Source organism: Suillus plorans (assembly GCF_016647745.1).
Source record: "Suillus plorans strain S12 chromosome Unknown HD556scaffold_2, whole genome shotgun sequence".
Lineage (NCBI taxonomy): Eukaryota > Fungi > Basidiomycota > Agaricomycetes > Boletales > Suillaceae > Suillus > Suillus plorans.
Genome location: NW_024537386.1, coordinates 1,350,846 through 1,374,757, shown reverse-complemented (window position 1 = coordinate 1,374,757; position 23,912 = coordinate 1,350,846). Strand labels below are relative to the sequence as shown.

General features: G+C 48.7%; 10 protein-coding genes across 10 annotated transcripts; 4 read left to right on the top strand and 6 right to left on the bottom strand.

Moving 5' to 3' along the window:
• Positions 1-8: 8 nt before the first annotated feature.
• HD556DRAFT_1324011 (alpha-ketoacid dehydrogenase kinase) lies at positions 9-2,275 on the bottom strand. The gene is made up of 12 exons (XM_041301462.1): positions 2,012-2,275; positions 1,917-1,958; positions 1,747-1,860; positions 1,666-1,688; positions 1,530-1,610; positions 1,100-1,474; positions 1,019-1,046; positions 858-966; positions 533-806; positions 435-478; positions 353-384; positions 9-300 (listed from the first exon to the last, which is right to left on the bottom strand). Exons 1-12 carry the CDS (start codon positions 2,180-2,182, stop codon positions 271-273), a joined length of 1,323 nt encoding a protein of 440 aa, XP_041167250.1. The 5' UTR covers positions 2,183-2,275; the 3' UTR covers positions 9-270.
• On the bottom strand, positions 2,276-3,432 carry HD556DRAFT_1324006 (uncharacterized protein). The gene is made up of 4 exons (XM_041301461.1): positions 3,357-3,432; positions 3,233-3,305; positions 2,721-3,179; positions 2,276-2,664 (listed from the first exon to the last, which is right to left on the bottom strand). The coding sequence occupies exons 1-4, from the start codon at positions 3,368-3,370 to the stop codon at positions 2,320-2,322; spliced, it is 891 nt and encodes a 296-aa protein (XP_041167249.1). The 5' UTR covers positions 3,371-3,432; the 3' UTR covers positions 2,276-2,319.
• A 988-nt stretch (positions 3,433-4,420) lies between these two features.
• On the top strand, positions 4,421-5,886 carry HD556DRAFT_1428802 (origin recognition complex subunit 4 C-terminus-domain-containing protein; the record flags this gene model as incomplete). The annotated part of the gene is made up of 5 exons (XM_041304750.1): positions 4,421-4,525; positions 4,579-5,253; positions 5,303-5,411; positions 5,465-5,655; positions 5,713-5,886. 5 exons carry the CDS (start codon positions 4,421-4,423, stop codon positions 5,884-5,886), a joined length of 1,254 nt encoding a protein of 417 aa, XP_041167248.1.
• HD556DRAFT_1323998 (uncharacterized protein) lies at positions 5,883-6,704 on the bottom strand. The gene is made up of 6 exons (XM_041301460.1): positions 6,606-6,704; positions 6,481-6,552; positions 6,358-6,431; positions 6,260-6,308; positions 6,164-6,209; positions 5,883-6,109 (listed from the first exon to the last, which is right to left on the bottom strand). The coding sequence occupies exons 1-6, from the start codon at positions 6,651-6,653 to the stop codon at positions 6,054-6,056; spliced, it is 345 nt and encodes a 114-aa protein (XP_041167247.1). The 5' UTR covers positions 6,654-6,704; the 3' UTR covers positions 5,883-6,053.
• Positions 6,705-7,309: 605 nt separating this feature from the next.
• HD556DRAFT_1225584 (uncharacterized protein) lies at positions 7,310-7,871 on the bottom strand (the record flags this gene model as incomplete). Its single annotated transcript, XM_041297024.1, has 4 exons — positions 7,310-7,346; positions 7,481-7,565; positions 7,621-7,708; positions 7,764-7,871. 4 exons carry the CDS (start codon positions 7,869-7,871, stop codon positions 7,310-7,312), a joined length of 318 nt encoding a protein of 105 aa, XP_041167246.1.
• Positions 7,809-11,569, top strand: HD556DRAFT_1470294 (acyl transferase/acyl hydrolase/lysophospholipase; the record flags this gene model as incomplete). The annotated part of the gene is made up of 19 exons (XM_041308427.1): positions 7,809-8,150; positions 8,204-8,374; positions 8,428-8,500; positions 8,551-8,727; positions 8,805-8,906; positions 8,959-9,065; positions 9,114-9,126; positions 9,180-9,210; positions 9,261-9,410; positions 9,459-9,700; positions 9,752-9,849; positions 9,901-10,074; positions 10,128-10,168; positions 10,218-10,297; positions 10,352-10,444; positions 10,498-10,583; positions 10,633-10,657; positions 10,715-10,798; positions 10,850-11,569. Exons 1-19 carry the CDS (start codon positions 8,104-8,106, stop codon positions 11,567-11,569), a joined length of 2,514 nt encoding a protein of 837 aa, XP_041167245.1. The 5' UTR covers positions 7,809-8,103.
• A 318-nt stretch (positions 11,570-11,887) lies between these two features.
• HD556DRAFT_338272 (uncharacterized protein) lies at positions 11,888-13,221 on the top strand. Its single transcript, XM_041310317.1, has 5 exons — positions 11,888-12,402; positions 12,466-12,597; positions 12,652-12,669; positions 12,726-12,893; positions 12,948-13,221. The coding sequence occupies exons 1-5, from the start codon at positions 12,205-12,207 to the stop codon at positions 13,164-13,166; spliced, it is 735 nt and encodes a 244-aa protein (XP_041167244.1). The 5' UTR covers positions 11,888-12,204; the 3' UTR covers positions 13,167-13,221.
• Positions 13,222-13,275: 54 nt separating this feature from the next.
• Positions 13,276-19,078, bottom strand: HD556DRAFT_1224501 (uncharacterized protein; the record flags this gene model as incomplete). The annotated part of the gene is made up of 12 exons (XM_041296958.1): positions 13,276-14,258; positions 14,310-14,429; positions 14,648-14,773; positions 15,166-15,285; positions 15,335-15,460; positions 16,425-16,559; positions 16,607-16,711; positions 16,760-16,900; positions 16,953-17,045; positions 17,096-17,131; positions 17,246-18,653; positions 18,701-19,078. 12 exons carry the CDS (start codon positions 19,076-19,078, stop codon positions 13,276-13,278), a joined length of 3,771 nt encoding a protein of 1,256 aa, XP_041167243.1.
• A 681-nt stretch (positions 19,079-19,759) lies between these two features.
• On the top strand, positions 19,760-21,300 carry HD556DRAFT_1428798 (uncharacterized protein; the record flags this gene model as incomplete). The annotated part of the gene is made up of 5 exons (XM_041304749.1): positions 19,760-20,056; positions 20,109-20,200; positions 20,260-20,526; positions 20,571-21,183; positions 21,235-21,300. 5 exons carry the CDS (start codon positions 19,760-19,762, stop codon positions 21,298-21,300), a joined length of 1,335 nt encoding a protein of 444 aa, XP_041167242.1.
• Positions 21,301-21,302: 2 nt separating this feature from the next.
• On the bottom strand, positions 21,303-23,504 carry HD556DRAFT_340159 (Pkinase-domain-containing protein). The gene is made up of 5 exons (XM_041310318.1): positions 22,389-23,504; positions 21,989-22,337; positions 21,741-21,935; positions 21,551-21,685; positions 21,303-21,486 (listed from the first exon to the last, which is right to left on the bottom strand). The coding sequence occupies exons 1-5, from the start codon at positions 23,176-23,178 to the stop codon at positions 21,396-21,398; spliced, it is 1,560 nt and encodes a 519-aa protein (XP_041167241.1). The 5' UTR covers positions 23,179-23,504; the 3' UTR covers positions 21,303-21,395.
• Between the last annotated feature and the right edge of the window lie 408 nt (positions 23,505-23,912).

Here is a 23,912-nt window from a genome sequence, read left to right as displayed (position 1 = left end):
TACATACTCGTGCGAACTCCCGGAGGCACTACTTCAAGTAGTTGGGATTAATATTATATCGCGATGTCAGGCGGTGATATCCGAAGATATGACAATGCACCGCTAGGCTATCTGGATACAGCACTTCAAGCATTGTTCTACTGTAAATACGTTTATGCGCATGCGGCAAATAGTAACATCAGGTAGAATTAATTTCACTAGCTGCGTTTATTTGATGCTACAGGAAGTTGAACAGCACCACAGTGTGGCAGAGTACACACCTGTACACACTCATAATTCGATACCCTCAAGGTTCGTGCCCTTGGCCCAGCGTCACATGTTGATACCTGCTGACTTTGAAAAAAAAACTTACCAGCTTGGGCAAGCGTAAATAGACATCCGTTCCTTCATAAAATCAACACGAGGCCCGAATGCGACGGGCAAAACTTACTCACCCCATCCATCCAGGGAAACCAACTCCAGGGTGCCTCCGAAATACCTATAAAGGTAGTTCAGTTAACCGTTATGAAGGCACTGGCCAAGAATCACGCACGTTGTAAATATGTTGCTCATAGGCAGGCCCAGCCCGATTTTGGGATGTGGCGCAATGCCAGCATCACGCTCAGGATCTTTATCGTTTGAATTCACATTCGACTGTTCAGTCCACCATGGGCGTATTTGCTCCGCAACCGTGGCTTTAACGCCCCTCGAGCTAGCTGAGCGTAGTGCGCCCAGCCGCGTGTCATCCATGCGTGTTGCATTGCGAATGTGAGAGAAAGAGAAGAGATCGGAGGGTGACTTGATCCGAGCTGATGAGAGTCCACCACCTATAGATATTGCCTTTACATTCATCTGTAGGCGCGAAAAGGGGTGCTAACCTTGATCAGATATTCTCACCCCAACATCGTTCTCGCCAACAACGATGGTGGCTCGTATAGGAGGAAGGTTAGATGAACTCCGATGATTCAGTCCAGTAGCGGTCATTGCCTAGAACACCATCAGTCAACCGCTCTTTTAGATGTGATCCGAGAACCCGCACGTTTTTGAGAAGTTCAAATATGATGTACCTAGAGAATGAGGCGTGGGTAAGATTGAACATGATGCAAGTGAAAAGATTTACTCGAGGTGTTCACGTATGTAGGAAAATTTAGTGTCAACATGACCATCGACGATCACTTCCGGCCATCCGCGATTCGGCACGCTCTCCCCAATTTCATCGACTATATCGTGTGGCCTGCCATGCAAGAGCGCGACACACTTGTCAATGGAATGTCTGAGGTTGAGCGCAGTGTAAATGATGCCAACGTGTGGGTCCTCGGGGTGATTGAGGCTGTTAGTTCCAAGGGACTTCGAAAGCGCAAGGTGATGCTCGGTGAGAACACGCCTTGAGATTCGGGATACAAGCATGCGTCTCATGAATGCATCTAGTGAATCTGGTGAAAGGTGCGGAGATGAAAGGGAAAGTCCCAGTGACAGACTTGGTATGACGGGTGCACTGGTATATTAGTTGTCAGAACCAAGAGCGCGGTGGACCAAAGATAGTGTATTACTGCTCGTCCAGCACACTCTCGAGAAATTTACAAAAGGCCTCATTCTCTTCCAAAGTGGTGACTTGAGGGTAGCGCCGAAACCTTATAAAGAGTCAGAAAAAGTGCGTTCTGCAGTGTGCACAATCAAGTTACGGACTTTTCAAACGCAGACCAATACAACTGTGTAAAGTTGTCCGAGGTCAAGATCAAACTATGAAATAGTGTTATTGGAACAAACCTCATAGACTCGAGCTACGCCCTCCTGAGTTACCACAACATATGGAAGGGCTTGCAAGTCCATTAGCCTGTGTGCGATGCGGACAGGCAGCTCGGTGCGGACATAATTAGCGCTCTATAACAAATGAGATTGAACATTAGCGTTAAAATTATGACCCCTCAAGCGCTCACCTTTATCAATTTCTCCTCGTCCATAGACCGCCCAAAGAACACCTGATATCACACCATGAGTATGGTAAGAAATAGTTTAACAAAAGCAGTTTCACGAGCTGTCGGAGGCTCAGCCTGTTTGCTTCCTTTGAAGCATAGAGCTCTAGCTGGCGGTTTTGATAAAAGTGGAGCGCGGTTGACTGGGGCTGGGCCTGACTGGAGGAGTGCCTTGCCAAGTTTCGGGCGCAGGCGCTTGCATACCAGCTATTTCGAAACCGCCATAACATGGTCGAATGAAAGAAGGTGCTTATGGTGGTTTAAACGTTCATGCACATGAGTAGGCCGTTTAGTGGGTGATACGAGTAGTGAAGAACCATCATAAGCGCCAAGAACTTCTACGGTTCACCAGTAGCGTAAACAGAAACTACAAAATGCCCTCTGATTTTAGTGCGCCGATAATCAAGAAAGCCGATCTACGGTCTCTATCAACTCCTATCCAATCCCCCTTCTTCTCAGATGTTAATCCCTCGTCGCCAAAGACATATATATTATCTGGATCTCCTTCCGGTTCTGCTTTCTCCTGTGACAATTGTCTCTCCTCTTCCTCACGATCCCAAAGTACCTCTTCCCACTGAGAATCGCTGATGGTGACAGCTACCGTTTTAGCCTCTCGAATATTTGGGAGGACGGATGTGAGAAGGTTAGATAAAAGCTCTGAGGTTCCGTCTGCAGTTTGAGAATGAAGAACCGGTAACGGGAGATACTCGGCCTGTGCATCGTCATACATGAAAATTAATTTGCCACCTACAAAGGTTGATCGCTCACCTCAAGAAGCATACCTTTGACGGCACCACCAGCAAGGACTACATGACCAACACGGACGAGCCAGTCATTGCCAATAGCAAAAACAAAACCTTCTACAGAGAGTTGCTGCCCGCCCTGACTTCTTTGCGCACCAGGGGCCGTCTGTCTGACGGGGATCCAACGTGCTCTCAACTGATGCAGAACTTGTTCTAATGCACCGGGCGGACGGAGTGTGAGAAAAGTAGTTCGATAGTGTGGTGGGACTGGGAAAACCTGTCCATCGGTAGTCTGGGAGTTCTGAACACTTGCTACAATGTCTGCACGGGTAGGCGCTGCGGGATCCTCCAGAAGGACGAAAACATTCTCATTCATCGTCAGAGTGCACATGGAGCGCTCTGAGTGGACTTGAAGGCCGGGTATTGAACCAAGTGTCGAGCGGTAAGATTTCACGCTCAAGAACCACCTTCCTCGGAGCTGACCCTACGAGCGGCATCAACGAACCGGGATGAGGATTCAGTTTCGTGGCGACGAACATGGTGGTTTCGCATTATATTTTCACGGATGAGTTCGAGACCTGTGCTGGGTGCATTGATCCATCGAGCAAGCCTGAATCGTGTATCAGAATAACCATGACAAACTAGTGCTCAACTAACTTGCCCTGTGAATCCCATGAGTTGGTCAACAGTAAAGTCACAAACAGTGGGCCTGTGACACCGTCCACATCCACTCCATCCACTTGTGACCACAAGACGCGTGACAAGGCGCGTTCTGAGACTCTAAATTACGGTGACAGTGCCTTGAAGCTACTTACTCCTGATCTCAATCATCCATCATCACAAATGCCTAAACGCAAGACGCGTGAGGACACCGACGCTGTCACTGAGGCTTCTTCTCCAAAGCGCGTCACCAGAGCCAACGCTCGACAGAACAATTCTGGACTCGCTGCACCAGCAGCTCGGTCCAAGTCTAGTAACTCTCCGAAGAAAGTTATTCAGCAGGGTAGCAAAAGCTTCCAAGCTGATTTACAACTGGATGGGACAGTGCAATCTGCACGCCCCTCACGAACCCGCATGACACAGCCGGCTGCCAGGCAGTCGCCCCTCAAGAAGACCGACACTTCGTCACCTTCAAAAAGGAATGGAAAGCAGAATGTCGACTCGATAACGAGTTCTCACAAACAGGGAGAACCTGAAAACTCTGACGCAGACGAGCTGAATCTGTCTCCCCCCAAACTGCCAGTCAATTGCACAACGCCCCCGCCCAGATCTCACGTTGGACGCGTCCTTCTGCATTCTGTAGAAATTACGACACCTAGATCATTCCCAAACTTGAAGCTTGCCTTTACGGCCTCACCTGCGCCTAATACGCGACAACCCCCTGCTAAGACACCTACCACAAACACGGGTGTTGTATATCACGTACCAGAACTAGCTGTTCCATCGTCAAGCCGTCCTTCAGCCCCTCAGAATGACCTGCTTCCAAGGACCTCACCTCAACGAATCAATCAACTTCCGAATGCGACGAGTAGGGACAGGCTACAGCCGACGCCCGCCAAGAAAGATCAACCTGCAGCTTCTAGACCTCAGTCACCTTCTCGCATTCCTCGTAATCTCCCCTCTCATCTCGGCATATGCCTCCGTCTACAGAAGCGCGCTATGCTATTGGAACTACAAAAATGTAGTATGGAATTCGACGAGGACGCTAGTCTTGGCCTTACCAACATGATAGCCTCCCAGCAACTAAAGGATCTGCTTGCAGGAACTGTCACTCGTGGGGAGGGCAATAGTTGTTTTGTCCTAGGACCACGTGGCAGCGGAAAGACTGCTGTAAGCTGCCCACATCTTCCCGTCGTCTAACCTATTAAAGCCAATGTTTCAAGATTGTAGATCGAGCTATCGCATCCCTGAACCAGACTCCGATTGTTATCAGGCTTTCGGGTCATACCGAACTAAACGATCACCTCGCACTTCGAGAGATCGCGCGACAACTCTCTCTCCAAACAGGCAAAACCTACCTCGGTGAACTTAATAATGACGATGACCAAGATGATGATGGCAATCCTTTCCTGGATGCCGGCCCAAGCATCGACATCCCTCCCCCGTCCCATCTCCCCACGTTGGTATCAGCCTTGACCACGCTTTCGCAGCCAGTGGTAGTCATTTTAGACGCCTTCGACCTCTTCGCGCTACATGCTCGGCAGGCACTCCTTTACTGCTTACTGGATACCGCGCAAAGCTGTAGAGTCGGTCAAGGACACAATGGCATTGCAGTCATTGGGGTAAGTACCAGGATAGATACAATCAACCTTTTGGAGAAACGGGTCAAGAGCAGGTTCTCTGGGCGGATGTTACGTACCGCTGCTCCGATAGAGCTGTCATTTTGGATGAAGCTTATAGAACGAGTGTTACGGGCCCGAATTGAAACCCCCGAGGAAGAGTGGGAGCTGTTATGGACCCTGGCTATCGACAGTTTTATCGCAGATCGGAAAGTGCTCGAACAAATTCAAGAAACTGTTGCTGTTACGCACGACATTAGGGTCCTTCAACGAATCTTGGTGCGACGCATGGGTGGCTAGCTCGGGAGCTTTTCTGACCATTGAGTAGGTTGGTATTGTCGCTGCACTAGCTCCTTCGTCTCCGTTTCCCACTTGTGCGCAGCTCTCATCAGCAGTACATGCACAACGTATACGTGATCCATTCCCTCACTTAAGCAGTGCGTTGATTTATTTCCCCTGGCATGAAGGTTTCAGCTGACCCCTCTACCAGCATTGCCGTACCCCTCGATCTGTCTTCTTATAGCTGCCGTGCATGCTCATACTGCTGGCCATGACGCAGTAACCTTCGAGATGCTTTACGACGCTTTCCGTGAACAATACCGTGCTTCGGCAGCGGCCCCGATCCAGGTTGCCGGAGGAAGCATTGGCGTGTCCCGGTGTACCCGGGAAGTTCTGATGAGGGTGCGTTCAGAATTCTTATCAACCTATTTTTAGTTGCTGAAGTTCAACACAATCCAGGGGTTCGAGCACCTGATTGGTGAAAAAATATTCATATGCGTAGCCGCCTCGTCTACGAGCATCGCTCCAGGATTCGCTCGATATCGAAGTGCTTTGACCTGGGATGATGTCAAAAGGGCAGTCGACAAGATGGGTAAAACGAGCTTAAAGAAGTGGCTCACAAAAGCGCAATGAGTTTGTGACGTGGCTGCATAGCTTTATTCGCCATTTAGAGTATGGATCAATCGAGGATCTGTGGTTGTTGTGCATGTATTCCCACTAGCATTGTATATACGAAATGGTTCGTCCATGAAATTGAAATGCCTTGCATGGCTATACAGGTTATTTGACACGTAGTATATCTAGTAGTTCTGCTCGTAAACATCTTCGGTGAATGTTTCCTGGATCTGCTCTTGAGCTTCAAGTAACTTGTCGTCAAAATGGATCACGATGTGACAAATAAAATCCATACCATGCGATTGCGCTCTCTGTTTCTGGTGCGCAGACCACGCGTCAGCCTGTTCCAGTGTTTTGTCAGAGCGTGTAATTCCAATAACTAAGTACATACACCCTTGGTCTCGACCAGGCGGTCAACCGCAGCCCCGGCGAAACCGGCGCTAAATACTACATGAGCAATGCGAGATGTATGTGTCTGGCACGACTTACAAAAGTTCCTTAGCCAAAGCGTGGCTTTGGGGCTTGCCATTCTTGGCACAGTGATCTTCGTAAGCCTTTGCAGCCTGATATCCAACATGAGAACTGATTATGGCAGAGAAAGACTGAGCTTACTTCGAACGCAACGGCACCGCCAAGGAGTTCGTGGCTCAAGCTAGCTTGGTGAGGTGCATCATCGCTTTGGAACTGTAAATGTATCATTGAAGATGTGTTGTTTATGAAGTAATAGAGAAACGAACGTTGTCGTACTGATTCTGGGAAGAAGAGAAGGCGTCGAGGAAACCCATGATTGTATGTAGGAGTGAGTGAGTGAGTGAATGCAGAAGGGTGAGTGTAAGATGGGTTTATATACCTTTGGACTCCTTTAGAAGGTTCTATGAAACCAAAAGCGGAGTATATGGATATGATGGGCAGTGTCAAAGATCACATGAGATGTCTGGGGGACGAACAATAGCCTCATTCTTTGATGAATGGAGTACCTTAGCAATATCCGGCGGTCAATACCCGGGAAATCTTATCGATCTTATCTCCCGCAATCGGATTCTGGCATTGCGCGATCAGATAGGCGAATGATGCCGAACCAATCAGGGCTCTGTGCTGCGGCCTGCGGGCGGAGACAGCAAACTTCCTGATCCAACCAACTGGACTAGAAAATGCTGCGGTCATTCGGGGCACGGAATGATTTCCATGGCGGCAACGAGATGATGATAACATTTTGCTACTCTAGTAAGAGTAGCGACGATCAAAGCCCATGACGGCTGGAACATAAGATTGATCAGGCCCAGGTGTCAAACGAACGTGTCACCCTTAAAATGCAACTGAAACAACTAGAATCCTGTAGAATCTGGGGTACGCGTGAAATTAGAGAAGCCTTCACTCAAGTTAAAGCACCCGCTTGGCGGAAATATTTAGAATCAGGAGCATCATGTATTTTGAGAAACCATTAATTTTCACGCCACTGGTAGGCACATCCGGCGCATCTGCACCATTGTCAACCGGGCTAGGTCAGGGTCAAATTGACTAGTAAAACTTACCTGTAAACTGATTCCAAGAAGCAAGACAATGCCCACATTTCGTAAGTCCAATCCCAGAGGAGGTAAGCTGAACGTTCAACGCACACGTCGTCATAGGCTCATCTGCAGATCTAATCTGTAGCTGATAGAAATACGCGCGTGGGTGACCACACTTATCACAAGCGACTATTGGTCGTAGGTCAGTATCCAAAATTCCTACATCAAGCCTCAAGGGGCTAACCTGCAGTAGAATCAGCATCCCGCCAAGTCTCCTCCCCCCCAAGCACATCGTCTACCACCTTGCGTTTCATACGCGAGCGTGAAGTCATCTGGACGCTAGCATTAAAGGACCGTACGGTGATAATAAATATACGAGATACACACTTGCTTCGAGATCGGAAATTCGTATGCGCACGTATTGCACGCCCATTTATTGTAGCCTGTTTCCGAGGATATTACAAGCAGATTAGCACATGTCGGACAGAACAGCATGTAAATGGGTGTGCTGTGGTAATATTCAATACTGAGGAAACTGAGAAAGTAATTGTATGTATACAAAAGTTTAGGGAATGGAGGTCAACGAACAGGGTGAACCGATGAAGATTGAATCAGATCACGTGTCTATCGGCTCAGATAGCACCACACCGTGTGTACGCTGTATACGACCTGGACCCCGTTCGCTGACTCTTTCACACAACTTACCGCCGCTGGCAATAGAAGACCGATGGAAGCGCCAGCGGATTTACTCGATTCAGGCTACGTGAACGAATTGTTGGTCCTTTGCCCTGGCTGTCAGTTCTAGTTTTGACGGAAACTCTTTGCAGACACATACAGGCTTTCATCGATGCCCTACAGTCGGACGACCTAGATGCTCATGATGCCCTATCAGCAGCTTCACCCCACACCGTTCCCAGCTCTCCTGTGCCACAGAGCCCTCGAGTGAGGAAGGTCTCCGCTCTTTCCGATTTCGCTCCAATCAACTTGAAGGTGAAGAGGTATGGAGCTTCAGTTCTCGGTTAATTGATCCTGCCAAACTTATTGTGGCCAGAAAACGAAAGGGGGATAAGTCTCCGGGAAGGAGGCAAGAGTGGTCGTTTCTCGTGCTCCGATGGCCACTCCTCGTAAGCATCAATCCCTATTTCGAGTTCTCTCAATATTTATTCTATACCAGTTTTTGATATTTATCCTCATTGCGGCTCAATTTGGGTTCTACATCCTTATTAGACAACTTGTGAACACCAAAGAATGGTTGCTGGCATGCAAGTTTGACCTTAAATATACCGACACTTTGTGGCTCATTCAAATTTCAAAGGGCGAGGACAGAAGGGCCTTCTACGAAAGCGTCTTCGTGGGGCACGCACGTATCAGGTGTGTCACATGTCTTGAATCTTGACATTTGCATCAGTCTCTCACTTTCGACTCTAGGAATGGAAGGAAACGGCAATGATGCTCGACAGATACCTTATGTTCAATGACTGGAAAAAGGTTGATGAGGATGCATTTTATGATTGGAAACTTCTGCGCAAGGTGAAGAAAGTCCCGTATATCAAACACAGTAGCTTAAAGCGACACTTGTCAGGTGAATCGGTCGTTGAAGATTTTGAGAGAGAAGAAGGATGTTCGCGGCGTTCTCGGTGTGTTAGAGACGTGTATCCGAAGCAATTTTGTAGGAGTCGAGTCTTCCAGGTGAGTTTTTATATCGCTCAATCCCACTCCCATTCATGATTTTTTTAGGCTTTATAGTGAAGTAAGCGTTTTATCCTTGAAATAGGAGCCTAATCCGCACCTTTGAGATACCAGACTTTCTTGGGTACCAAGGACTTAATCGAATGTCAGTTTCTACCAGTATATATCTCATTCGGTCTAATTCCCCTTTAATAGCGTACCATACGGAGTTGCAAAGCGCACTACAATTCGTTCGAGAGTCCTCGGAGCTTTCCATTGAAGAGAAGAGGAAATTCTTCAAAAATGCTAGTACTAATCTGGGAGCATCTGCCCTGTGTCTCTCAGGTGGTGCGTCTTTTGGGTATTGTAAGTCGAAACCTACGCCACGCAATTGACATTGACTCGCTCTTCTAGACCATTTTGGTGTAGTGAAAGCTTTCCTAGATGCAGGGCTGCTTCCCCGAGTTATTGCCGGAACATCTGCTGGCGGTCTCGTTGCCGCTCTGGTGTGCACACGTACAGACGCGGAACTGAAGGCTCTTCTTGTTCCGGAACTCGCCCAAAAACTGACAGCATGTGAAGACTCCTTTACTGTATGGATAAAGCGTTTTGGGACTACCGGTGCAAGATTTGACAGTGTTGTGTGGGCTCGTAAAGTCGGCAGGCATACTCGACCGATGTTTCTTTTTTGATTTGTTTTTTTATAGTGCACATTCTTTACAAGAGGTTCCATGACCTTTCGAGAAGCCTATCTACGGACCGGGCGAATTCTCAACATTTCTGTTGTCCCTGCTGATCGCCACGCGTAAGCTCGTCATGTGGGCCTTGAGTCTAAAATAGCTGACCTTCATTTCAGCCCCACGAAGCTCTTGAATTACATGACTGCGCCGGATACGATAATTTGGACGGCCCTACTCGCTTCAGCAGCTGTACCCGGGATTCTCAACCCGGTTGTGCTCATGCAAAAGCTCCACGATGGCCGCGTAGTGCCATGGAATTGGGGTAGCAAGTTCAAGGACGGGTCTTTAAGGTAAGCAGGCATGATCTACCGAAATATTTTCATACGCCTCTGACATCAACCAGGGTTGATATTCCTCTTCAAGCTCTCAAAATGTACTTCAATGGTAAGATAGTTGTTGTTGGACGATCATGACCGGCTGATTATGATTCCAGTTACTCACCCGGTTGTGTCGCAAGTGAACCCCCATGTCCATTTATTCTTCTTTGCGCCTCGTGGGTCGGCAGGAAAACCGGTAGCTCACAGGAAAGGAAAGGGTATGGGATGAACATCTTATTTTTTTTTTTAGTCAGTGCTTCATGCGTTTACAGGGTGGCGAGGCAATTTTCTTCTGTCTGCGGCGGAACAGTGGCTGAAACTAGAGCTAACAAAGAATTTCAAAGTAAATGCTTATTTGATCGTGCCAGTAGATTCCAAGTAAACCATTCCGACCAGGTGATTCGTGATCTCGAGCTTCTTCCGCAGTTGCTTGGACAGGACTGGTCTAGTGTCTTTCTGCAACGTTTTGATGGGGCTGTCACGTATGTACCGATCATCTGACCATCCGATAATACTCATACTCGGCTTCAGAATCTGGCCGAGGACGCGAATTTTGGTGTGTATTCCACACAGCATTCTCTAAATACGATGCTGATGGCTGATTGAATGATAGGATTGGTTGCATATCTTGAGCGATCCAGACTCGGTCGAGCTCGAACGAATGATGAAAGTCGGGCAAATTGCAACGTGGCCTAAGGTCGGAGCTACTGGCGTTCCATGTCACTCATTTGCTCATTGTTGACTTCAGTTGCACATGATCGAAAATCGGTTTCGCATAGAAAATGAGATTCTCATGGGTCGACAGGCAGTCCGCATAGCAATGGACCAAATTCGGTCCCGTACAACTCCCGGTGACACCCGAAATATTGCTGTCAACGGTCAGGCCGTCCCCGAGCCCGTTACTGGCTCTCGACTTCGTACAAGATCCGAGTCGCCAATACCATTGGACTCGGACACCGAACGTGCATTCAAAGACAATGGCACGGCTTGGTACTTCCGCCGTGGTCGCCCTACAACTGGTGCTCCACGCGAATCTGAGACGAGTACACCGTATGAGAACAACTATAACAATATTACCGACCCTTTACGTTCTCCTGTGCTGCGTCGCAGGTGGGCATCTGAACTCCTCGATCGCAACGACGACAGTGGAGCTGGAAACTCATCTGCAAGCCCACGTACAGCCACGCCAGAACCATCTGCTGATGAACCAAGGCAAAACACTTCTAACTCGTCTACATTCTTCAGGAGACTTGGGCCAAGATCGTTGCCGATACCATTCTCAGGTTCTTATAGACCTGCCAAATCCAGCGGGAGGAGTTTGGGTGTAAATGCATCAGAATTTGCCTGGAGTAGTGAAAGTTCATCAGAGGATGAATTGGATCACCTCCAACCACAGTCCGCTCTTTACCTGAATACTGAATTGGATGAAGATGCGGTTTCAGATGAAGAAGGAATGGATCAAGACTGATCTAGTGTTTCTATTGTATACCAACTGTAGCTATGACTTTCATTATGTACATTGTATTTTTACTCTTTGGATGCGAATTCAATATATTTTCGGTAAGTTCCGCTCGTACTTTAGTGACACCTCTCACTGCACGGGCCACGTCTGATTAAACATATATGTGCTTCGCATCTCAACACTTTCAGCAATGGTATGTTTGTGACTTAGTGTGTAGCGTGCTCTCAAGCAAGGAGTCGATTGACCTTCTAGCGCTTACTGAAACTTGGCCAACTGCCATATTCACCTCCTATTCAACCACAAGTGCATACCCCCACGCACACTACGATGATAGCACCCCGCAGCGGCATATTCAGAGACGTTCAGCCTTCAAGCTTGCAAGAACGGTGATATGTTTCAGAGGGGGTTGATTATTGCGAGAGTTTTGAGATTCTGTGTGCGCAACGAGAATCACGAGACGATTTAGACTGTCCACTGTCACTACCTAACGCTTCAATACTTTCTTTACTATAGATAACATTAGTACTGCACTGACTGTATTCTTAGATGATCTGAGCCGAGTACTATCAGTGTGTGTAAATATGAAGTAGAGGTCACGGGAAAATTCCAGTTGCGCTTGGCTTCCAACCACATCGACTAGGATGTCTTCAGAGACTAATTCACCACCTGACCCGGAGTTTCTTGCTGCAGTAGCCCAACGCCGCAGTGCCATGACAGGACCAGCAGTTTCTGGTTTTGAACTCCTTCGACAGCATGAGCAGCGGCAGAAGTTTCGACGTCTGATAGACCCCGGAATCTTGAGGCCTAATTCCCATGAAGCGGCGATGGCTTCCTTGAAGGTATGCAGTGGATGCATCAATTATCATACATGAACAGCCTAACGATATTGGGCTTCTCGCAAGATATTATCAAATATCTCTGAGAATCTGATACGAGAGCCTGAAAACCCCAAATTCCGGCAGTTCAAGTCGACAAATGATATGATCAGACGGCGCCTGATTGAAACCAAGGGTGCGCTAGAGTATGCAATTGAGGTGCGTCTGACCGAAATAACTTTTGTACGTACCTATCTAATCTCGAGAGGACAGATGGGGTTTCGTCCGGAGGTATGTCTTCCCTGTCAGTACTGTGCTAACACCGCTTTATCTCGAGTTCCTTGCAGGTCAAGGAATTTCAGCCCCTCTATGTCTGGAATGAGCGCAAAAGCGAAGAACTACGCCTTGGCGCTCAAATATTACAAGAGACTATAGAACTAGCTGAGAAAAAATCAGCCAGGTCTCAAACAAGTGCGGCTGAAACGAAGGCTGCCACTGAGGCTGCCAAACGAAATGTACGTCACTGGAACAACTAGGTATTATGTTATCCAGCCCTCATCAAATCACAGGCCCTGCTGGCTTTCATGGACGACCGCAAAACCAAGATGCTTCGTGACCAGCGCGATCGCCACAATCGCGAAGTTCGAGCCCTTCACCGTCCGAGTGTAAACGGCGAAGGAACTATATCCCCTTCTCCACCGCCCTCCAATGCAGAAATGCCAGGCAGTGGTCATGTTTTGTCATCACCTGACCCTGTAGTAGATGAACTTCCCCCGTATCATGACTGATCGTTTCAACCCCTGCCGATCTAACATGTTCGCATTTACGCAAACCAGTGGTCAAATATTATTATATGATTCGATTAATGTGTACAATTACAACAAACACATGTACAATTCAAGACGAGGTTGAAGGAGTGGCGTTCTTTAACAGACTTGACCTGTCCATGTCAGCCTTCAAACTCAGATCTATTGCATGGGGAAAATCAGGAATGGGAAGCAGTGAGGGCAGCGTGTCTTTCACGCTTTGAGAATGATGCCTGGATGAAGCTTTGAATTCGATGGTCAGATTTGATTCCAAGCGAACGTAGAAAGAAAATGACATACAAGTCGATTGTTCGTATGCCCTAGCCCTCTGCAAAACAAGGCCCTGTTGAACACGACTGCGTCCCAAGCGGTCTGATGGGTCATGAGGAGATAGTGGTGGAATCATAGAGCTGCGTCGATCAAAGGAAGTGAACATAGACCTCGTGGGAGATTTCGCCCTCTCGTTGTGGTTATCTGAGGTCGATGTCAAATTGCGCCCCTGCATGATCGACGATCTAAAGGATCTCACGGCCTGTGACAACCGTGATGGAGGTGATGGAGGTGGTGATACAGGAATTGGGAACTCCGACACAGCTGGCACCCCTGGACTGCTGATGCGGAGAGGGGGGATGGGTGGAGCGTTATGCAACACATGTTGTTGTCTCTCTCGAAGCGATGGATTAGTCGGCGATTCCTGGTTAGAGAGGGATACCGAGCGGGAATGTGACAGTCGAGGTATTATTTCATGCACAGAGTGCATTCGATGCCGCGAGCTACGATTGGAGTCTTCATGTGGTCTGTCAGGAAGTGCTAGGTCTTGCACATATCCGCTAGGTGTCCAAGTGACTCCGTTGACAAAAACTTCTACATGTAGCTGATGGTGTGTTTTTGCAGACTTTCTCCTAGCCACAAGAAATCCAGGTGACTGTGCCACCTCGGTGTGTAGTTCGGCGTGTGCCTTCCTGCGCCTTTTCGCGGATAACGGGCGCACTGACATATTGGTCACCTTCTGAGATGGTTGCGCTACCTTTCCAAGCGCGGGGTAAATATCCAAGTGCGGGTAGACAGCAGGGTCTGAAATCATAATTTAACTAAGCCAGAAAGAGAGTGGGCACGCATACTCACAGATATTCAAGACTGGGTACCCGTGGTCCATTCTAACAGTTGATTTTCCGCTTGCAGCAGGAGCATCAACTCTCGAGAGGATACCAGGATAAAGATCGAAGTAGGGATACACAGACGGATCTGCTGCTAATTTAGTATGGGTAGCATTTGCAGTATAATTGAAGGGCGTACAGATCACGAGATAGGGATATGGACTAGCAATCACATGAAGAATGTTGGATTCTTCCCGGGTCACTAGTTCTGCAGCGCGAGTGGGATACAGATTGAAGTGAGGATACACATGAGAATCTACATGCTCTGTGAGAAGAGAAGGGAGAAAAACATGATGTAGAACTTACAAATGACCAAGAAGGGGTACGTGCTACTCGAAACGGAAGGCTTGCTGTTAGTTATGTCTGCCTCTCGACTCGCTAATTCTGCCGCGCGGGCGGGATACAGATCGAAGTGCGGATACACGGCAGGATCTACATACACTATGAGAAGATGGCTAAGAAAAAACTGAATGTGGAACTCACAAACGACAAGGAAGGGATACGCTGGAACAGAGAACTTGCCATTGGTTATATCCTCCCCCCGACTCGTTAATTCTGCCGCACGGGCGGGATACAGATCGAAGTGGGGGTACACAGCAGGATCTACGTACTCCGTGAGAAAGCAAGTAAGAGGACATAATGTAAAACTCACAAATGACCAAGAAGGGGTACGTGCTGTTCGAAATGAAAAACTTGTTGTTAGTAATGTCCTCCTCCCGACTCGCTAGTTCTGCCGCGCGGGCAGGATACAGATCGAAGTGCGGATACACAGCAGCATCTGCATACACTATAAGATGGCTAAGAAACCTGAATGTAGAACTCACAGATGACAAGGAAGGGATACTCTAGAACGGAGCACTTGTCGCTGGTCGTCTCTTCCTCCCGACTTGCTAATTCTGCCGCACGGGCAGGATACAGATCGAAGTGCGGATACACAGCGGGATCTGCGTACTTGGTGAGAAAGCGAGTAAGAGGACATCATGTAGAACTCACAAATGACCAAGAAGGGATACATGTTACTCGAAACGAAAAGCTCGTTGTTGGTTATATCCTCCTCCCAACTCGCTGGTTCTGCCGCGCGGGCGGGATACAAATTGAAGTGAGGGTATACATGAGGATCTACATGCGCTATGAGAAGATGACTGAGAAAAATGAAATGTAGAACTCACAAACGACAAGGAAGGGATACTCTGGAACGTAGAACTTGCCGTCGCTCATATCTTCCTCCCGACTCACTAACTCTGCTGTACGGGCGGGATACAGATCGAAGTGCGGATACACAGCAGGATCTGCGTACTTTGTGAGAAAGCGAGTAGTAGGACATAATGTAGAACTTGCTGGTCATCAGATCCTTTTCATCACGGGACGCATGTATCTGAACACGTGGATACAGGTCAAAGTGAGGATAAGCGGGAGGATCTACGTGAAGCAAATTAAGTATCGGGCAATTGCTCACTTTCACTTGAGCCAACTCACAAGGGCAAATGTATGGGTAAGCGCCCGCAAGGTCAACTGATACGCTATCGACAATGTCCTGAAAGGAGCAAAGATTCTGAATCACTATTCACCAAATTGAGTCTCATGCTTTACCTTGGCAGACGCCTCTTGTTGCGAACCTCGAGACCTCATTTTTGGCAAGGTAGGATACAGGTCAAAGTGTGGATATGCCGCGGGATCTAGAATGAAAGGTTCAGTACATCAGACTCGAGGGTGAAGGTGAGGTCTTACATAAATCGAATGACGGGTAATACCTAGCTAAGCTGATTTTCACACATTCCGACTTGTAGTGAGTCTGAGATATGCTCATAGGGCTTTCGCACGTCTTATTTAACGTCGGATATGGCTCAACAAAAGGGTAAACCGAGGGATCTAACGCGCCAGTCAGGGTGACTCGTTACGAAAAATACTGGGGGACTCACAGATGTCCAGCCATGGATAGCGCGATGACAAGCGGATAGTGATTTCAGAGGCATCTTCGACTTCGGTTGGGGGATATACTGTTTTCAGGCTCCACGGATAGCCTGCAGGATCTAGGGGACAATGAGATACAAACCAGTAACCAACGCACGCTTGTTCCACATACAGATATCGAAAACAGGATATCGTGGCCCAAGTTTTACTTGAACGGGCTGCGCAATCTCGTCTTTTGCTCGCCGGGGTCCAGCCACCTCAGCACTGACTTGTGGATACGGGTTCACATGAGGGTAAACAGGAGGATCTAGCACGCGTTAGACCCCGTTCAAAAAAAGGCGCAAGATAACTCACATATAATCAACCACGGATAGCTACTGGGGAGCACCACAGATGAAAATAATTCAACGGCCGGTGCCGGATAAATCGAACTGAGGTTATACGGGTAAAGAGGCGGGTCTAAAAACAGTCAGCCCAGAAAAAAGTGTGACGCCAACGACCACTCACAAAGATTAAATAGGGGGTAAACTGGAGCAAGTTCCACAATGACAGATTTTTTTGGTTGAGAGGCGGCCGTCTTTTCAGCAGAAGTAATAACTGAGCATGCAATCGAAGGATATAAGTTAAAATGAGGATAAACTGCAGGATCTATTGTTCGGGCTGAGCATTTCCCTAAAACCTAGTCAATACGATAACTCACAAATTTCAAGTATGGGATAACCTCTAGCGCTGCTGAGGCTGCTGTTCACCTCGCAAGCAGGATAAATATCGAAATAAGGATAGGAAGCTGGGTCTATTGAAAAGTCAGCAATCACTCATTAATCACGAGCAACGACGGCTCACATATGTCTAGACTAGGATATTCAGATTTCAACCCTCCTTGTCGACTGAGCGAGATGACCATGGAATTTCTAGGCTGTACACCGTCAACTTCATGCCACGGTCCAACATTGAACCAGGGCATGCCAACCCAGGGATTTGAAGAGGTGCTACGCTGCAACTCTAGGTCTCCATTGTCCTTGGAAGCGTGAATATCGAACCAAGGCCATGCTCGGATGGCAGGCACGATGGCCCATGGGCTATAAGAAAGCCCAGACACCGCACTCTCAAGTTCGGACCAAGGCCAAACTTGAACCCATGGCATTCCAGCCCAAGGATTATAAGTAGTTGATGGAAGTGTCGCCACTTTTGAAACATCGAACCATGAAGACAATGAAGCAGACATGCTCGCCCATGGGCTGTATGACTCCTCTGCAGGTGATACGTTTCTAACCTCGGAAACTGGACCTTCAGAGGCTGGACTCGCTAAAGCATCTTCCAGTATTCGGTGAGCGATGTCTGGGGACGGCAAGCGATCAACACTGGACACATCTGACCGCCAATCGTCAGCAGGCCCCCAACTAGTGGCCGTGGCGGGGGTGAGTGGTGCGCTCTCAAGCATACGTCTACCAATGTCAGGCGAAGGTAAACGAGCGATGCTTGACACATCTGAAAGCCAATCATCATCCAGAGGTCCCCAACTAGTTGCTGTAATCGGTGTCAACAGCACAGATTCCTGTATGCGACGATCAAGATGAACAGAGGGAAGACGGTAGGAAGACGATGGAGAATCCAGAGGCGGACTAAGTGGCCCAGCGGATGTGACGGACCAGGCATAGTCTGCCAAATTCAGGGGCTCTTGGGCTCCTGCCTCTACCTCCAAGGGGTACTCATCCGTAGGCTGGATCGCCGCAGCGCCCAATGTAGCATCAGGGATAGGCTGGTATGACTCTGTCATTGATGCAGGATCTAAGGATGCGCTCGCTCGCCATGAATTAACACGCCGACGAAGCTCAGCTTTCGACACCTGCGGAACCGCAGACTGTGGGATGGGAGACAGTTGATGCGCAACATGGTTTAGAGGTAGAGAAGTTGCCTGCGATGCTTTGTACGAATCCTGGAGCGCAGTGGAATCTAGCCGATCGACGAGGGAGAGTTTCTTGGGTGCCTGGCGGATAGCTGTAGGCCTTGAGTTCGACTGATTGGTCTGATTTTCCCAGCGGTCTTCATTCGCAATGTGTTCCTCTGCAAATGTAGTCTTACTATCTCCACGTAAGTGCAGTATAGATGCATGGGACTGTGGAGCAGGAACAACGGTGTCGTCGCGCAGTGTGCCGGCAAGCCAGGCATCGAACCAGCGGGCTTTGTTGAGATCAATATCAAATTCTACGCGACCACCGATGGGTAGTTGTTGGGAGCCGTTACGTGACTCGATGAGATGCGCCCATAGGTACTGCCAGGCATCGTCAGAGATGCGCGGCGTCATGGTGATACCATTTTCAGTGATATGATGGTAGAGACACAAGCCTACGGTGCTCGGAAAATTGAACTCCCGTGCGATTGCAGTGAGCTGCCCGTACATCTGATCCCAAAGTTAGAACACTCATTATTCGGTAGTCAGATACCAACCGTAGGAAATAGGGGCATGAGGATCCCTTGAGATATACGGTGACGAGGTCCCATGGACAACATGTTGCCTAGTTGACCATGATCCATAGGAAAGTCTGATGGAGGAAGAACAACGATCAAGGACTTTGAGGCCCGTGAAGGGGTTCGGTCGCGGTTTTCACGCACTCCTCCCGAGTTCTGGTACGGCAGAGTGGACGTCCTGCGAGATTGGAATCTAGAACGCTCAGGAAAACTCAAAGCAGAATGCCCCAGCTGTTCCAGCTCTGCGCCAGCGACGAGAGAAGCCTGTGGCAGTTGAACCGGTAGAGATTCTTGATCGGTCTCCGGTGGGCTGAGAGGAAGTGGATGATTATTCTGGGAGGAATGAATAGTTGGCATGGTATGGTACGGGTGGCTAGCAAAGTGAGACATTGTTCTGATGTCCAGAAAAGTGAGTACACTGAACAGAAGCAGTTGGCAGTTGGCTCTCTGAAAACCGAGTTCAGTCTAAGAGGCTAGAGTTCAAGTCGCTGGCTAGCAGCGGAGGAGCCTGCGGGAGAAGCGTGAGCAAGTACAACAGATACAGCGGATATAAGTATGCAGCATATAGCATAAGGCTATGGGAGGAACAGGAAAGTAAGTTTTCAGCGGGACCTGAGCGAACAGCCTGAGATTGGATCACACGAAAGACTGTGTAAATCGTCAGGGCGACCGTGTCGATAATTCTATTTGAGCGCCAATAGGTTTGGACAGTGAGAGTATGTTCACGGAGTAGCTCCAAGATGACAGTCTTTTGGATAAATTCATACCATTCCTTCAAACAGCTTTCCCTCCAGTCTTGTCCACGGTACACCTGGTAAAGCATGAGCCGGGTAAAAATTCCCTAAGGAAAACCTACCAGGGAAATCCATACTGAATCTGACATGGCTGTTCCGCATGATGATCAATAACCGGTCGTGATGCAAGTACCAGTTCGACTGCACCTGACACCGCCACTTTGCAACACCCTGGATTATTTCCTTTTAAGTATGATTTCGAGCGATAACACGTTCTTTGACATTACTTTGACACGGAACTATAATGGACTCTAGACTAACACAATTCGCAGCTCTCAACCAGAAGGACAAAGCTCCAGCCTATCTATCTCTGGTGTCAGAGATTCTCACTCGTCAAGATCAATCTCTCATAGCTCCTGATCTCCATACACTAGTGGAAACGGTCGTCCAGGATGTAGGCATTGTCGTCGGAAGACAAGTCCTCTCCGAACTGGTCAGAAATATCGGTACCGGAAGCATATCAGATCACAACCTGCGGAAACGCATCGTAAAGGAAACTCTCAACACGCTTCAGCCCCGAATCGTAAGTTATGAAGAGCAGGTGCGTTTGCATGATTGCCCCTGAAGATGCAGCCCGATAACATCTTCTACAGGTCAACTCTTTACGCTTTCAACTCGCAGATTTGCTAGAAACGGAAGAAGAATGGAGCGAAGCTGCCCGTGTCCTTATGGGAATTTCTTCTCGGTGAGCCTCGCTCATCTGAGTAGTCCCTTATGTCCCCCTCATCTATGAACCTGTGGCAGGTCACTACCAGACGAGGAAAAGTTTCGCGTGAATATTCGGATAGTCAGGCTGCTCCTCGAAGATGAGGATTCTGTCCAGGCGGAGACTTACTACAATCGTGCCGCTTCCCTTTCCAATTCGACATCAGACCGAGAGACACAACTTCAGTTTAAGCTCTGCCAAGCCAGAATCAGTGACTATGCACGCAAGTTCCTCGAGGCTGCAATGCGCTATCACGAGCTGAGCTGGCTTGCCGAGATCGACGAAGAAGAAAGAAAGGAGATGTTGTAGGTCGCATCTAGCGATATCTATATCCTACTGACAACGCTAGGTCGGCTGCAGTGACTTGTGCGGTCTTGGCCCCAGCTGGTCCAAACAGGTCGCGCGTACTTGCTTCACTGTATAGAGACGAGCGTTCTGCTGACCTACCCTCATACAACATCCTGTCTAAAATGTTCCTCGACCACATCCTCCGCCCAGCTGAAATCAGAACATTCGAGGAGCGCCTTCGCCCTCATCAATTAGCAAAGATTGCTATTTCTTCCAATGATCAGCTTGCCTCAACTATTGACGATGATGACTCTGCTGAACCGTCGACAAGTACTCGCAGGGGGCCGTCAACCGTTCTTGATCGAGCGGTTATGGAACATAACCTATTGGCTAGCTCAAAAATCTATAATAACATCACTTTCAGAGGTCTCGGTGCTCTCCTAGATCTAGCACCTGGAGCCGCAGAGACGATGGCACGAAAAATGATAGAGCAAGGACGTCTGAAAGGGTCGATTGATCAAGTCGACAAGCTCATCTGGTTCGATGCAGCAAGAGAGGAAGATGACGCTCAAGGCAAAGCAGGTGGCCTTGGTGATGTAGAGCAGACAAACGAAGACACTGGTGCTCCATTCACCAAGCGGTGGGACTTGCAAATTCGCATGACAGCGGCAAATGTACGTTCTAGGAGTCCCCTCAGATAATCCTTGAACTAATTTGATTGGCAGGTGGAGACTATTGTGCAACACCTGGCTGAGAAGGGTTTTGTCCAACAACCAGCGGTTGCAGCATGAAATGGGTTGCAATTCTGGTAAACTACGATGTGTAGTTGGTGCCATGCATACAATATTGTCCAGTACATTATAATCAACCATACCGATGAGACATATTATACGAGCCCGTTTTCTAGTTTGCGACGCTTCTTGGCTCGCTCCCGTTTGGTCTCCAGCTCATGCCATTCACCTTCTAAAGTGGACAGGCTATTCAGAAAGAAAGAAAGAAAGATTAAACAACTTGAAAGGCAGAAAATGAATCATAACGTACTCAACAGGCAACTCAGGTGGAGGTTGCTCTTCCTTGAAATAGGGAGCCTCAAGAGCCTCAAGGGCAGTAACTCTCTGCGTCGGATCATAAGCAAGAAGCCGCTCAGCTAAGTCAAGGGCTGCGGGCGATAACCATCTAAAATCAAAGTGAGCTCATCGAATGTCATGGATGTATCTGCATATGGACCCACCGAGAGAACAAGTCGCGGAAATGACCATGAATCACATCTTTCGGCTTGACCAACTCATACCATGGCAGTGCGGTGAGCCCTTGCCATCGCTCAGTAGATGGAGTTCCAAGAATACGGTAAATCACATCCAACTGATGGATTTCATCATTGCCCTGGAACACTGGTTTCTTGGTGAAAAGCTCCAGCATGATGCAGCTGGACAATACCATCAACAAAGGGCGGTGCGAGAAGGCAAGAGCGAAGCTTACCCGGCACTCCACATATCGACTTCCGGCCCATATACCGTAGCACCGAAGAGCAACTCTGGCGGTCTATACCATAAAGTGATGACGCGATTGGTATAATCACTTCGCCTGCGTTTCTGGTAAAAGCGCGCCAGACCAAAGTCGGCGAGTTTCAGCTCCCCTCGGTTATTGATAAGAATGTTGGAACCCTTGATATCACGGTGGATAACGCCTTTGCGGTGTAGATATGCCAGCCCAGCGAGCATTTGGCTGCACAGTGACTTCAGATTGGCCTCCGAAAACGAGAATTGAGTCTGAGATAGAACCCCTGTAAGGTCATGGTCCATGTACTCAAACACCATGTACACAGATCCTTGAAAAAGGAATCAGTATACTCGGGGGTAATAGATCACAGAATAATTACCGTTTGATACCATCATCTCGTAAAGGCGGACGACGTTCTGATGTCGTAAGGACTGCAGCAGTTTGATTTCCCGCATCGCAGTAACTGGAAAGCCATCCTTTTCTGCTTCCATGCGGATTCGCTTGAGCGCCACGTGGACATTGGTGATGACATTGCGAGCCTTATAAACCTTGCCGAATGTGCCTTCGCCAACCTGAGAGACAATGGCATAGAGGTCCTTGCAGGTCGTCCCCGATGGAGAGGACGGCCGTGGCGTCCCTTCCGCGTCTGGCTCCACTGTATGCGACTGTTGGGCAGGACTGACGGAAACATTGCCACTGCCTGCCGGCTTCGGTACAATGGAAGCTTTCAGCGAGTCACGGACAATTGAAGGCAGGACCTGCATAGGCTGGGGAGCCGGAAGAGCCTTTGTAACGGGCTCACGTGAACCAGGGACTTGTTGGGACGGCAAGGGCTGTGAGAGGATACTTCCACGCATATCTTCAGCTCGATCGGTTGCACCTTCATCGCGAGCACGCTTCGCGGGGACTTCTGAATGAATCTTAGGGGAGGCGGGGGATTTATGTTGAGGGGCGGGACCAGCTTCATCGTCGTCTTCATCACGCGGGAAAAACAATTTAACCGCTGAGCTAGGCTCCCCAATGGGCCTAAATCCTGCTTTCGAGGTCTTTCGGATTCTAGGAGAGTCGTGATCAGCCCAGCCGGATGCAGCTGATGGATGATAGCTGATGGGAGAATCGCTTAAACGATGTTTCGTAGACAGCCGCGGAACCTTAGCTGGAGGAGGCATTTGCTCAGCAGCGGGGGAGAAATGTCGACGTCGCTGCAAAATAATCAGCGCCTCTCTGGAGTCATGTTGGGTATGCTTACATTGCCCTGCTTTCCATTCGTTCTTGTCTTCCCATTGGGCCGCAATTCAGGGTCCCTTGAGGTGGGGAGAGGACCACCACGTGGTTGTTGAATGGTAGTCTGTGATATAGACAGTGATATATCGTTGATAGAAGTTGCAGTTGGTAAACGGTGCTTAGGTTTGGGCCGGTCATCCATACTCCAGCTTGAACTTCTGCTTCTACTCCGGCTTGCAGAGGAGGCCGACGAAAGGCTGTGCCGACGCCCTCTACGCATGGTCCAACTACGATCGGATGATCCAGGGGAATATGACTTCCAGCTTTGAGCTTCCCTGCCAGTTCGTCCCCTGTTAGTGGGCGTCCGACTACGCCGCCGAACTGGACTGTAGCTATGTTGCTGCGATCTTGGAGACAAGGACCTTGAGTGCGAACGACCTCGCGAAGACATATGAGAGTAGTAAGAATCAGGAGAGCGCGAGCGCGATTGTGTCCCCGCAGGCGACGGTGATCTGGAGGGTACCATTTTCGGTTTAACAGGGGAGGTGCGCACAGGTTTGGCAGGTAAGGGATGGAACTCTCGTCTCTGCCAGCTGTAAACAAAACAATATGAGAATGCGAGAGATAGCACAATATCGAACACAAAGCACTTGTTCAGGTCATCATCATCGTCATGTCG